This window comes from Balaenoptera ricei, chromosome 16 (genome assembly GCF_028023285.1).
Source record: "Balaenoptera ricei isolate mBalRic1 chromosome 16, mBalRic1.hap2, whole genome shotgun sequence".
Taxonomy (NCBI): Eukaryota; Metazoa; Chordata; class Mammalia; order Artiodactyla; family Balaenopteridae; genus Balaenoptera; species Balaenoptera ricei.
Window position 1 is genome coordinate 116,317,129 of NC_082654.1, and position 15,125 is coordinate 116,332,253.

General features: G+C 42.2%; 1 protein-coding gene across 3 annotated transcripts in view; it reads left to right on the plus strand.

Moving 5' to 3' along the window:
• Positions 1 to 4,887: 4,887 nt before the first annotated feature.
• The window catches only part of BICC1 (BicC family RNA binding protein 1), a 300,346-nt gene continuing 290,108 nt past the window's right edge, over positions 4,888 to 15,125 (plus strand). For 2 of the 3 annotated variants that reach the window (XM_059900587.1, XM_059900588.1), the window contains exon 1: positions 4,888 to 5,215. In XM_059900587.1, the coding sequence (XP_059756570.1) occupies positions 5,026 to 5,215 (190 nt within the window). In that variant the 5' untranslated portion in view covers positions 4,888 to 5,025. The remainder of the gene's footprint in view (positions 5,216 to 15,125) is intronic. The other variant, XM_059900586.1, reaches the window with a different exon arrangement.

Consider the following 15,125-nt stretch of genomic DNA (forward strand, 5'->3'; position numbering starts at 1 on the left):
TAATCAAAGTTATACATCCATATGGTTTAAAGAATCAACTTGTTCTAGAAGACTTGTGTAACAACCAGAAGTATAACATATGCCTTCCCCCCATTTCCCATTTCCTACAGGCAACCACTTCCAACACTTTCAGCTCCATTCTATTTTTACCTCATATCTCCACATAACATGCTTATATTGCTACTTCTTGATTTTAAAAAAGCTTTAGTCATTATCTATTGGTGTTCCCCTAGAGCAGATGAGGTCTCACTTTTGTACTACTGCCTCCACAAAGCCCCCACTACCCACATGTATACTTCCCAATCCTCAAATTCCTAATCTAGTTATATTTATAATTTAGGTTAGATCAGTATCCAGAGTTTACATTATTACAACTACATAAATACTAATTACAGCTCAGCCATGGAGAATACTGTTAATTTTTCAGCACAATGTTTTGTTATATCAATACTCGGAGTTATTAATAGTTTTCTATGAACCAATCATGAATTTGACCCCAAAGTCTCCAAAAACTTTCTTAATCTCTGAATATGTTCATAGTCAAGAAGTCTATCTATTTAATCTAGAAGAAATCTCAACCCTGGAGATGTCTGACCTATTCCAATTTTTGTTCTCCTTTCACCATCATTCTGAGGAGCCCCTTTGCCTCTATCATGTGCTGGATCTCTTATTTCCCACGTTTTATGTTTTTCTCTTCATCTTGATTTACTCTTTTGTTTTGGTGGCACACAACCTTCAGCAGCTTGTTCAGATAGAGTATAAGGAGAGGTCTTTGAGACCCCTCATATGGATGCATGAATTCGTCCTCATGTTTGATTGATAGTTTTGCTGGATTCTACTTCTACGTTGGAGAAGTTTCAACTTCTACGTTGAAAATTATTTGCCATCAGGCACTGTTCCATTGCCTTCTAGCTCCTGGTGTTTCACCTACTTGGCAGGACTCCTATGTTTTCTCTGTGCCTGTACCCATGAAGCTTAGCACTGGTGGAGAAAGTCAGAACAAGCAGAGTGATCCCATTATAAATTTATGACTACCAACATGAACTGGACTCTCAACAGTACCAATTTATTCTTTTAAAAAATTTTTATTGAAGTATAGTTGATTTAAAGCAGCAGCATTCCAATTCATTCTTTTACAGATGCAAAAGCTATTTTAAAACCTCTAAACACACACGCACACACACACACACACACACACACACACTCACACACACCCCTCTCTACTTTTCTCAAACCTCTGGCAGCTCTTCTCCCACACTCTCAACAGATAACTTTGACTTTTACTTTTTTTGGAGAATAAAAGCCATCAGATGGGATGCCCTTGTGTTCCAGAGATGAAGCCTACAAACTGACCTATATTTATACTCATCTGTTCATCTTTTGATGAACTGTTTCTCCTCTACTTGTATCTTAAAGTCTATTCTGTTCCTGTTTTCAAAGCCCTATAATAATGATGACTCCTTTTCTTTTTCATACATTCCATTTCTTGTCAACTGGACCATGTATAGTGGTTTTTCCAGTGCTCAAACCTCACCCATTAAATCATCATCCAACCTAACAGCCATCCAACCTAACAGCCAACCAACCCGATAAACAAGAAACATCTACCCACATTATCCTTCAGCTACTACTATTTCCTTCTGTTCTTAGCCAAACTTCTCCCAGATTGCTGTCTTTACTCCTCATTTCATTAGCTATATTCACTTCTCTACCACTCCATTCTGGCTTTCTTGCTAAGGTTCCAGTGACCTCCATCATAACTTTTTGACCTCTCTTATTGTACAAAGATGATCACACTTTCCTGTTTGAAACACAATCTTTCCTGGGCTTACATGATAAAACTTTGTTTTGTTTTTTCTTCTCATTACTTTTTCTATTACGTTTCCCATTATACTGTCATCTACTTGATCACTTAATGTTAGAATTTGTGAAAGGCTCTTTCCTTGGTCCTCTTTAATTCTCTTCTCATTCCTTAGATGGTGGTACCCATGCATATGACTAGAATTACTACCTATAAACAAATAAATAACACATTTTAATCTATAGTCAAGATCTCTTTTCTGAACTCCAGACCCATATATCCAATTGCTTACTTGACATATCTTCTTGGAGGTTTCAATGGCACCGTAATCTCAATATATCCAATTCAAGGTCATCTTTCCTCCAAGGTAGTCAGTCCTCTTCTGGTGTTTCCTATTTCAGTTAATGGTACCTCTCTCTCTCCAATTATGTTAGCCAGAACCCTAGAGTCATTCTTGGCATTTCCCTTCCTACTACTCCATATCCAATCCATCACCCATCTAGCTGATGATATTTACAATCAAAGTGTTTCTCAAATCCTCTCACGTTTCTCCATCTTCACCACTCTAGGTAAGCTACCAGCATTTCTTATCTAAACTTCCTGGGTAGTCTCTTACTTGACCTAAGTACTTCTATCAGGTCTCTCAATCTGTTTTCCATATTATAGCCACTGTCATCTTTTTAAAATGTAAATCTAAGTACATCATCCTTTGCTTAAAGCCTCTACATGGCTTCCTTCTGCTCTAGGGATAAAAGCAAAAACTCCTTAACTTGGCCTGCAGGGCTTACAAGCTGTACTCCTCACATACCTCTCCTGTCTTGGCAAACACCATCTAATTTCTCATTCTCTTGTACCAGCTATGCTGGTTTTCTTTTAGCTCCCCATGCCGCCACCTCTAACTACATGAGCTTTGCTTACACTGTGATCCAATTGAGAGCTAGTACAGCTTGGCGGCTAAGCATAGCACACTTCACACCTAATTTTCAAGGGAGATTGCCTGGGTTCAAATCGCGATTCTACAACTTACTTATTTGTGCAAACTTGGGCAAGTTACTTTATCTCCTGTACCTCAGTTTCCTCAACTGGAAAATAAGGATAATTGTAATAGATTTGATCATAATCGTGTTATTATGATCAAATGATCATTTTCAGGGAAGGCTCTTTCCTCCCCTTTCTTGCCCAGTTAATTTCTTCTCAAACTTCTGTTCTCAGCTCCAGAGTCACTTTCTCAGAGAAGCCTCCACTGACCTTTCTGACTGAATCCAATTACTTCTTTACAGCTTTTCTCGTATGTTGAGTCTCTTATTTGTAATGCTTAAGATAGGTGCAATTTTATATTTTTCTGAGTGATTTATGTATTTATTTTTGGTTAACATTCTGTCTTTCTCACTGAAATGTCAGCTCCAGGAAACTAGGATAGTGTTTGTTTTTTTGTCACTATTCTTCATGCCTAACACAGTGTTCATTACTTAGTAGGTTTCCCCCCAAAATGTTTGTTGACACAAAAAACGGTAAACATCCCTGATGGAAGGCTCTTTGATAACCTCTTTTGCTGCTTAAATTAGTGTTCTGCACAGTAAGTAATAAGTTCTGAGAAGGAACACGGAGGGTGAATCAAAGACCAGTTAAGCTGTACATCTGCTCCTGGTTCTTCAGGAGGTGACTCTGAGCAGGGGGGTTCCCTATTCAACAAGGCAGGGTTTTGTGGAGATTATGTGCCGGATACCCAGACCTGGGTTCAATTCTTGGCTCCGTTATCTGCTGCTGTGTGACCTTAATCATGTCACTTGACTTCTTACAGTCCAAGTGTCCTCATCTGTCAAATCACATCACAGTACTCAGCGCAGAGTCAATTCTTGGTAACTAGGCAACGGAACTGATAAGAATTTCACTTAATTAAGCACAGTACATGATTATCCACAGGCTTGCCCCTTATGTAGGCCAGTAAGTCTCCTTCTGTGGTCGGTGACAAACAGCTATCCCATCCCCAGCCCCTAAAAATGTCAAAAAAAATTTGTGCTTTTGGTCACAAGAGAGAGTAAGAATCAATGTGAACTGGAAAAACAGAGTTCCAACAGGATTTCCTGGTGCTTCAAGTGCAAGTTTGAGAGTGGCAGTGGGTGAGCTGGTGTGCTCAGGTAGGATCAGAGGTTCGTTTGCTGGCCATCACCTGTGAGGGACTGACCTTGGGAACAGAGAAAAGCCCTCAGTCCCTGACAAGACAGCCCTGCCCAGATGCCAGCGGGATCCAGCTAACCGCCACTGCAATCTCAGAGCCTCTTTTCTCCTGAGCCCTCCTTTTTTTTTTTTTAAATCAGCTGAATCCATTCCTTGAGAATCACATAGAAAATGACTCCCTCCTCACCTCATTCAAGAAGAAAAAAAAAATCCCATTCCTCACAATAAAAAGAGTAAGCCTCTTGCCCGCCTCTTGTGCAGCTGGCCACTTTGCTGGGATGAGAGGAGAAATCTGGTTTTAACATTTGGTGGAGGAGTGAGCTGCCTGGAAGCAAGGACCACAGTGATGTCTGAGAGAGATGGAAGTTGTTTCTTCCGCAATCCTCTTTTTCTCCTTCCTCCTGTTTCAAACTTGTGGGACCGACCGGGGCTGTGACTTTCAGGGTGTAGTGTGCGTACGTCAATAGAAGGGGCATTGTGTGTGTACTTCGAGCGCGTTCAGGAGGGTGCTGTGCTTGAACTTGCGAGTGTCTGTGACGGAAGAACTGTGAAAGCATGTGTGTGGGACAAGATTTAAACGTGTAAGCGCAGGAAAGTGGTAGCGTGTACGTGGTGAGTGTGTGCGCGCGAGTGAGTGCGCGAGCCAGGGGCCGGCCGCCCGCCCGCCGCGGCTCCCCGTGGGCCGGCCCGGCCAATGAGCGCGCGGCTGCAGGGGCGGCGGGCGGGGAGGGGGCGCAGGGGCCCTGCGGATGGAGGCGCGGGCGGCGCGGCGCGCTCATTCCGCGCGGGCGTTGCTGGCGGGGGGCGGCGCAGCCACTGGCCGGGGACCGGGGCCCGGACCAGGGGCGGCGGGCGGCGTAGGCGGCGCCCGGGGCTGGGATGCGCAGGGGGCTCCGTGGCGGCGGCGTTGGCGGCGGCGTCGGCGGCCGCGGGGCCACGAGCTAGCGTCGCGGCGCGGGGAGCCAGTCGAGCCCGGCGGGCGAGCGGAGGCGGCGGCGCAGGCAGAGCGGCGGCCGCAGCCGGAACCCGAGCGCCGCGCGCCCACCATGGCCGCTCAAGGCGAGCCCGGCTACCTGGCGGCGCAGTCGGACCCGGGCTCCAACAGCGAGCGCAGCACCGACTCGCCCATGCCCGGCTCGGAGGACGACCTGGTCGCCGGAGCGCCCCTGCACAGCCCCGAGTGGAGCGAGGAGCGCTTCCGCGTGGACAGGAAGAAACTTGAGGCCATGTTACAAGGTAGGCATCCACCCCGCGTTCTCGGACTCCCGGGCTGCGCCCGCGACTCCTTCCCGGACATCCCCGCCCCGCGTCCCGGCGCCCGCCGCTCCGGCCCAAAGCCGACTTAGTTCCCCCGTCCCTTCCCCCGCGGAGCCGGAGGACACCCACAGGGAGTGCAGACCTCGCGGGAGTCTCCACCCTTCCACGCCTCCCAGGTCTCCGGGCACCGAGAACCCTGTGCTAACTTGACCGGCTTCAGAAAAGCCGAAGGCCGTGTTTGTACCCGCGCGCCCAAGTGGCGTTCTTGGACTTTGGAGATGCCAGCTTTAGTCCGGACACCTGGCCTATGCCATCCGGACCCAGTCGGACCGCGCAGAGTATGCGTGACTCCCTCCCCACTCTCTGGCACTCTGGAATTCTAGCTCCGTCTCTGTTTCTCTCCCTCCTCTTGTCAGTATTCACTTCCTCCAGCTGAGGGGCCTTGTCTCGCTATTGGGAAACGCTCTGCAGATGTCAAAGCTTAAGACAGGAGTTCCCGCCCGGCACCCGGAGTAAGAGGGGCCAGCATGGGGGTGAGCGGCCAAAGCGTGGGGATTGTGTCAGGGCAGTGCTGCTGGGTTGGGGGACAGTGCGTGTTCATCGCCTGGCAGGCTTATAAAACACATCTTGAGTTACACTCGGTTCATAAAAGTCTTCCCGTATTATGGGTGTCTTACTTTGTCTTTCACAATTTGGGTTTGTTTGTTTTTTTTTTTAAACGCCCTCGTTTCTCTGGGACTTTCCCAGGCGTAACAGCTTTAACCATACAGGACTGGGAACAAATTTTGACTTTTAATGGGAGGATTGGAGTTCTCAGAGTGCATGCTAAAATGTCCAACGTCATTTTGATCGTCCCTAAAAATGTTAATTACTAGCTTACCTGTAGTCCCCAGTGTGGTTCATTTCCATCATCCAGAGAAATAAGGTAATTTGAATGACTGTTATTCTTAAGATACTGTAGAGGGACCAGGCATTACTTTCACTAAGGGTGCAGTGGTGGATTCATTCAGTAGCTCGTATCCTTATATGAAGGGAGGATTGGAGCTTTCCAACTTTCTTTTGTGGCTTGGTGCCTAATTTACTTTGACTTTATCAGTCAGTGCATCGCAGTGTGGGAGCTGTTTAGCCCTCCATGGAAATGCAGTGGTTTTTTAGAACAATTAAGCAGGTTATTTTAAGACAGAACAAGATGTTTTCCAAAACAATAACTTGGTGGAAACAAATAGCAAGAGTGTTCGGTAGGCGTTTTTGGATGAGTTACAAACTCATCTCCCTTGTTGCTTATTTTTATTGATAAACATCCCCAGTGCTTATCATGTCTCTGTCTTACTCCCTCTTTTTTTCCTCCTTAAATTATGTAACTTTCTAGGAGAGTTACTTCTGTGATAAACTGTTCAAATAGGAATATTGCAAAGTGGATTTGGAAATTAAAGCCCCAGTTGCCTTTCAGTAACCTATTTTAGTTATTCCATTTGTTCCGTGGTTCTTTTTTGCCTAGTTCCTATTATAAAACAAAATATTAAATTTATCCAGAAAAATATTGCTGTGAGATTGTTTGGGTTGAACTGATAACACACATACCTATTCTTTCAGCAAGTTTCTAGTTTATTTTGTACATTTGGAGGGTTGTGAAAGATGGATCTTCTACGTCTTCCTTACCTGTCTTGCCTACGCACATTCAAGTAACGACAGTGATGTTAGCTCCTAGGAAGCCCTCTTGCATAACCTGAGCTTTAGAAGTGGATTTCTTTTTTGAATTAGTTAATTTCCATTTAGAATGAAACGAAATATGGGTAAGGCATTTTTTAAAATTTGAAGGCCATTCCCTTTGTAGATATGATATTCTGACATGAGATAGTTTAAAATTGCTTTGCTGTGATGAAGTTGCTTTTACAGAAACTCTTGAGTTAGTATTTCTTCAACAATGTATGTATTAATGAAATATTCACACTTCGACTCCAAAGATTTCTTGAATAATTGAACATAGTGCTTTGATTAACTTTCCAAAATCACTAATAAGTGAGTTGTGCTTTCTAAGAAAGTAAGTTTGAACACATTTGACAATAGAACCCAGTGCACTGTGTACCAACGCATTTTGTCATGCATGCTTCCTAGTGTCAAATTTTGTTAGAACCACCATGTTTGAAGGAATAAGACTAGTTTCTGAACCAAACATAATCATGTGTCTCATTGCTCGATACTACGTGGTTAAAGCAAGCGTGGGCAACTGGAATCACTCAGACCTAGGTTCAAATCCCTGTGGAACCTTGGGACAGTTCCTGGGCACCTCCCTGTCTCAGTTTGTCCGTCTGTAAAATGGGACTGATATTAGTACCTTTCTTTTAGAGTTTTGTGAGAATTAACAGAGATAAAGCTTAATAAGCTAAAACTTGCCACACTGTTTTATAAATGCTAACAGCTTAATATATATCAGTTGATTTTATTATTACTAATAATAAATATTATAGCACGGATTCAAATAACTTCCAATGCCTATCACAATTTCTGACAGTAGTCTATATCTAAATATCTAGAGAACAAAAGAATTTTGCAGTTTCATAATTGAAGAAGTAAAATAGAGAACAAGGTAGGAAGTTTGGAAAGTCAACAAATATTCCAGTATTGTTAGATATCCTTGGGCGGAAAGCTTTTCATTTGAAAAGTGCCAATTAAGAAAAGTCTGTATTTGCCTGGTTGGGTTTCTGATTATTGTGAATTTGGATTTGCCATTTTTCCTCACACAATCGCCTTAAAATATGTGCAGGTTTCCAATTTAAATCAGGATAAATAAGATTCTCTGCCTTTAAGTCTACATAGTGCAAACTGGTGATTATAATGCTTGGAATTTGTTTCCAGAGAGACTGTCCTGGGGGTAAGTTAATCTTTAATGGGTTGTATTTTTATTAGTAGAGAAATTCTTCTACGCAATGGACCAAAAATTCAGTGAGGTTAAAATATGGGCAGTAGGGTAGTGGTCAAAGAAATGAAATACCATTCTTGGATGAATCCCCAAAGAATTGATACACATAAAATCCACCAGGCCAAAAATGTAGGAAAAAAGATCACTAGTTTTTTATTTTTTGCATTTGTTTTTTATCTAATAACTACTTTGGAACAGCCGTGCAGAGTATCTGACACTTCTGTTTGAATCTAAATGAAGATTATTGATTATATTAGTCAACAGTTTTGTAAATGGGAATTGATTTTCAAGTTTAGTTTAGGTTTTTGATGGGGATGGTAGGCCTTGGAATAGACACGACGGACAACATTATAATAATGAAGAAAAATTGTTCTTGATTTACTTAATACGGATCTTCAGAATTTAGACTTCATATTTCATGTGGGATAGTAGTATTGATTCATTTCAGTCAATTAAATGTGATTTATGGTATGTAAAGAGGGAGGAGACTGGTCTAGAGGAAAGTCTGGGAGAAAGTAGCAAATAAATGGGTCAGAAGAGTCAGAAATACAGCCTTGGTGTTGGCCAGTGTCCTGAGAGACAAACATGGAATTTGTACATTTATACTTTTCCTTTTTTTTTTCCTTTTTCTTCTTTTGGGGTTGTTTTACATCTTATGATTATACTTTTATTTTTACACTGAAAAACATATACGCGTGCTGCACAGTTAAAAATCCCTACATAAAATTTAGACTCATAGGCATTTTCAAGGTTCGGAATCCCTTGTATTTCATCATAGAAAGAATTGTGGTCTGGGGGCAGTGGCCTGTTTTTATGAATTGAGGTTGATGTCTGGTAGGCTTTTAGGATATTGCTGTTAAAGACATTAAGAACCATGGTTTGGGGACTTCCCTGTTGGCCCAGTGGTTAAGACTCTGTGCTTCCAATGCAGGGGGCACAGATTGGATCCCTGGTTGGGGAACTAAGATCCCATGTGCCATGCGGCGTGGCTAAAAAATTAAAAAAAAACAAACATGTTTTTACATGTTCACAGTGATGGGCAGAACAGGAATCATTGACCACTGCTTGCTTGAGGAGTAGAACTAGCCACTAAAACAGCTGATCACACATTGATTAAAAGTAAGAGCAGCAGTTATGTAATTACATATCTTTTTTCTTTTTTTAATTAATTAACTTATTTTTTTGGCGGTGTTAGGTCTTCGTTGCTGCGCGCGGGCTTTTCTCTAGTTGCGGCGAGCGGAGGCTACTCTCCGTTACGGTGCGCAGGCTTCTCATTGCGGTGGCTTCTCTTGTTGCGGAGCACAGGCTCTAGGCGCGCGGGCTTCAGTAGTTGTGGCACACGGGCTCAGTAGTTGTGGCTCGCAGGCTCTAGAGCGCAGGCTCGGTAGTTGTGGAGCTTAGTTGCTCCGCAGCATGTGGGATCTTCCTGGACCAGGGCTCGAACCCATGTCCCCTGCATTGGCAGGCGGATTCTTAACCACTGCGCCACCAGGGAAGTCCCTACATATCTTTTTAATTTGGCAAACTTTAGTGAAGATTGTCTTATAATTTGGTAAATAGATAATAATCTTTTAGATGCTTTTGTGGGATCAGGGAGAGAGATGAAGTAAAAATATATGAGAATGGGGGAGTGCTGAAAAAGAAAACAAACAAGAGCTAAGCTGAATGTAGTTTTCTAGCTAAGGCTTGATTAAGGCTAATAAACAATAAGAACAAATCCAATAACTTTATGAAGCTTAATGGTTGAAAGCAAAGTGTTCTTGGCCAGATCTGGATTTGAGTCTTGGTCCTACCTTTAAATAGGGAGCTTGGGAAAATTCATTACCTGCAGCCCCATTTATGAAAGGGGGTGTTAATCATCGTGCCTACATCTAAGGTGGTTGTGACCATTAAGAGAAAAAAAGATGGATGCAAAACATCACAGCGCTGGCCACGGAGTACGTGCTGAATAAATCACTAATAACCATATTTATTATAAACCATAGTTCATAAAATGCACATTCTCATATTGAAAATGAAAATCAGGTATACTTGAAAATGAATTAAATGGTTTATAATAAATGAACATTCACAGCTATCTAAATATTTTTATTGGCCTTCCTGGTAGCTCACCGTACGCCCAGTGTATTAGCCCCTTGTAAAGGTGGAGGAGCAGGTATGAGTAAAGCTGTACTGGACACGAGTGTGGAGTTTTCGATTTTGTGCAGGAGGAGAGGGCTTTGCACTCTCTTTAGCTGTCATTGTTCTTGCTTTGAGTATTTTTCATTCTTTGAACGGTCCAGAGCCCATCACTTCTAATATTTTTACTAGAGACTAGCCGCAAAAATCCATTAATCTCCATTGTAGTTTGATGTTGCTCCGAACTTGTCATTCATTGGTGTCTCGAAAGAGAGTTTTTCAAAGAAAATGTTGCGCCTGGGCTAATGTGTTCTGTTTGCTCACCTGTAAGATGGGGACCATGATGGTCCTATCTTCCAGGGGTGTTGTGAGCGCAGAACGAGATGATGTGTGTGAAAAGTGGAGCTCAGTGCCGGGCACGTGGTGTTTGGTAGACGGTACTGCAGCAGCCCCAGCAGCCCCGTGCCATGTGATGCATAAGGATTTCAAAACACTGGAAAGTAAATGCTTGCCAGGTTGTTTTTTTTTTTTTTTTTAAAACAACTGCATATGAATCTTTTCTTTTTTTCTTCAGTGAAAGTCTTCTTCCAATCAGAAAAGTTTATTAGGACAAGTGTAGTAGACTCAGAGAGCAGAACTGAAGGTTCAGATTGTTTTAGAAACTAAATGAATAAAATCCATCAGAGGTTGTGTAGCCTGGCGGTGAAGAGTTCAGGAAGTGCTATCAGGCTGGCCTGGGTTGGGGTCCTCACTTCACCTCTTGCAGAGCCCCGCGAGGATGCTGTGAGAGACTGTTACAGCCCTGCACTCGTGGGCAGGGGCTCAGCGCTCTCCGTCAGTCTTATCTCTGTGAAGACTTCTGGGGTCTTGCTTAAGTTGATCATTGATAAGTTAAAACATAGAAAGGGCTTGTTATATCGATGATATTAACAGGCAGGAATGTATTTATTTGGCTGTGACTAACAGAAAACCCAACACAGAGTGACTTAAACAAGCCAGGGGTTTACTTTCCTGTTGAAGCAAAAAAATCTGGGACTAAGAGGGCCAGGCCCCAAGAGCTGCTCGGGGGCTTCGGGGAGCCCAGCAACCTACCCCCTGACCTCGGCCATCCCAGCTGATGGCTTTGGCCTCATTGGTGCAGTCCGGCCAAGGCTATGCCTTGAGATGCGCCTGTGGTCTCTGCAGGGAAAAGGGAGGGAAACAAAAATGTTTTTTTAAAAAACTTTTTATTCAAGATTTTGCCTTTTTGTGTGACAAAGAATTCTCTCTCCTGGAACTTCCATCTGTATTTCTTTGGCCACTCTTTGCTACAAGAGATTCTGGGAAAGCGACTTCTTTTCTAGCTTCTCTCGTAGAAGTAGGCAAGGAAGAAGGGAGTCAGAATGGATGCCGAGTGATCCAACCTGTAGTTTCCCCACAAAGGGCAAAGCAGAGGGCACTGTGACAGAAGTTCCAAGTTGTGCCTGATGCAAAAGCTTCCCTGTGTCAGAGACTTTGGCCTGCATTGATAACCCCTAGAAATCTAGATGATTTGGTAATGCTTATGTGGGTGGAATTTCTTCTTGGCATAGTCCGGGAATAAACCTAATTCCCAAAGAGAAAACAGCTTTGATCATGGAAAGCAGTTCTCATGTTGTTACTCCTTTTACAAACGAGACCTAGGACCCCCAAGTACTGTAACTGTCTTTTTCTCCTCCACTGTTTTCTGCCTGTCAGGTGTTTTTTTCATTGAAAATCATACAACACAATACAAACGTCCATTTTACCTTTTTTTTTTTGTTTAAAAGAATTTCACTTATTTATTTTATTTATGGCTGTGTTGGGTCTTCGTTTCTGTGCGAGGGCTTTCTCTAGTTGCGGCAAGCAGGGGCCACTCTTCATCGCAGTGCGCGGGCCTCTCACTATCGCGGCCTCTCTTGTTCCGGAGCACAGGCTCCAGACACGCAGGCTCAGTAGTTGTGGCTCACGGGCCTAGTTGCTCCGCGGCATGTGGGATCTTCCCAGACCAGGGCTCGAACCCGTGTCCCCTGCATTGGCAGGCAGATTCTCAACCACTGCGCCACCAGGGAAGCCCCATTTTACCTTTTTAAAAAATTTTATTATTTTAATTTATTTTATTTTTTTATTGAAGTATAGTTGATTTACAGTGTTGTGTTAATTTCTGCTGTACAGCACAGTGACTCAGTTATACACATATATTCATTCTTTTTTATATTCTTTTCCATTATGGTTTATCCCAGGATACTGAATATAGTTCCCAGTGCTATATAGTAGGACCTCGTTGTTTATACATCCTATATGTAAATAGTTTGCATCTACTAACCCCAGACTCCCAGTCCTTCCCTCCCCGACCTTTTACCTTTTCTTACTCTAAGATATACTTTCTCCCCTCCTACTTCCTCCCCTCCCACCACCCATCTCAGGTCGCTTTTAGAATAGACCGGGTCAATGTAGCTCATGCTTCTGCCCTTTAGGGTTTTCTTGGAGTGGCCACTGCAATAGCATCTGGCCAACGAAGCCAGAATTTGTTCAGAAGATGAAGTCATTTTGGAGGCAGTTTGATAATAGAATTATCATCAGATTTGTGCCATGTTTTGCTGTTTGAAATTGTCCAGAATGATGAGCTAATAAAAATACCAGTTGGCTCATCCTTGGTTCATTCTCTTTATTTAAAAATCTAGTTCTTTAAAAATGCATGGGATAATAGTGACCATGACTATTCCTTTATGTAAAATGCTTAATAAACTACCTGGGATGAGGCACAATTTTTCTTTTAATTTATATTTTAGTTTTTTGGCTGTGTTGGGTCTTTGTTGCCGCATGCGGGCTTTCTTTAGTTGGGGCGAGTGGGGGCTACTCTTTGTTGTGGTGCGCGGGCTTCTCACTGCGGTGGCTTCTTTTGTGGTGGAGCACAGGCCCTAGGCGTGTAGGCTCAGTAGTTGTGGTTTGCGAGCTCTAGAGCGCAGGCTCAGTAGTTGTGGCACACGGGCTTAGTTGCTCCGCGGCATGTGGGATCTTTCTGGACCAGGGCTCGAACTCGTGTCCCCTGCATTGGCAGGCGGATTCTTAACTACTGAACCACCAGGGAAGTCCTAAGGCACAATTTTAATGCTAACCTATAATGTCTTTTGCAGTGTGGGGATGATCTTGACAAGAAACCCTTGTTGTTATGCTGCAAAAGCCACCACATTTGATTTTTAATCCTTATGGTATTAGTATTTAGGGAGGTATCCAAAATGCACAAACCATTAATAGAAACATTTTGTAGATGTTATACACTTATAAATCCATTTACTACCTAATAAGCTACTAATAACTGTGGTTGATGAAAACATTTATATTTGTAACACATATTAAATCCTGTTCCCATTTATGATGCTAGCATATAAAAAGATAATGCTCGCTTTCTAGCTATAAAGTAGTTTCTCTGTTACAGTGAATAAGATAAACCGTATATTAGTCTGCATACTGAGTTGATCTGGAGCTTAACTCTCTTGTATAGGAAGATGCTTAAACATAAGATTTGAAAATTAGCCATTGTATTTTTTTTTCAGATTATGAAAGTAATCAAACTTATTATAGAATACTTGAAAATACAAACAGATGTAAAAAAGAAAAACCAAAAGTCACCCCTAAGTCCAGAATCCAGCAATAACCACTGATAATATTTTGGGAATTTTTTCCTGGTCTTTAAAAAGTACGCTCACACATAATTTATTTTTGCAACAGATATTGAGTTCCTACTATATGTCAGGTACAGTGTTGGGCTTTGGGGGTGCAGACAAAACCAAGATAGATATGGTTCCTACCCTTGTGTGACTTGTGCCCCTTAAATTCTAAACTGGGATCATACTTCCCTTCTTTTTCACTTTACATTGTATCACGGATATTTTCCATTTCATTAAAGATTCTTGAAGAACATGGTTTTATTATTATTTTAAAAATTTTTATTGGAGTAGAGTTGACTTACATTGTTGTGTTAGTTTCAGGTGTGCAGCAAAGTGAATCAGTTATACATATACATATATCCACTCTTTTTTATATTCTTTTCCCATATAGGTCATTACAGAGTACTGAGTAGAGTTCCCTGTGCTATACAGTAGGGTCGTATTAGTTATCTATTTTATATGTAGTAGCGTGTAATGTCAGTCCCAATTTTCCAATTTATTCCTCCCCCGCCCCTTACTCATTGGTAACCATGAGTTTGTTTTCTACGTCTTTAACTCTATTTCTGTTTTGTAGATAAGGAAGAACATGGTTTTAAATAGCTATATAATATTACCTTGACATGTCATGATTTGCTTAAACATTATGATATTTTATAATGTTTTTAGGTGGCCAGGCGGTGGAAAGAACCTAATGTTTCTACTCAGAATGTCCCAGATTCAGGTCCTGGCTCTATCATTTATTGGTTGTGTGGCCTGGGGCAAGTTAATAATTTCTCCGAACCTCAGTCTTCTTATCTCTAAAATGGAATGAATATCATTTCTAGGTTGTGAGGGTTAAAAATACTGTATGTCAAGCATGCACCAGTGCCAGATGTAGTGCATATTACTCAATAATTGTCAGGTGATGAATGTTAACACTGCTGCCCCAAATACTTTTGCCTAAAAACCTTTTTTTTTTTCCTTTCCATCCTTAATTATTCTCAGAGGAAAAATTCTTACTAGTGAAAATTTTAGCTCAAAGGGAATAGATATTTTTAAGGCTTTTGATAAAGTTCGCAAAAAAAAATTTCTGGAAAGATTCATAGCATAGGCAGAAGAGACAACAAATTTGTAGGCTCTCTTCTCCTTGTACCTGTGATCCCACATCCTGGCTTATTTGAGCTGGTGGTTGTGAGAAATTAGG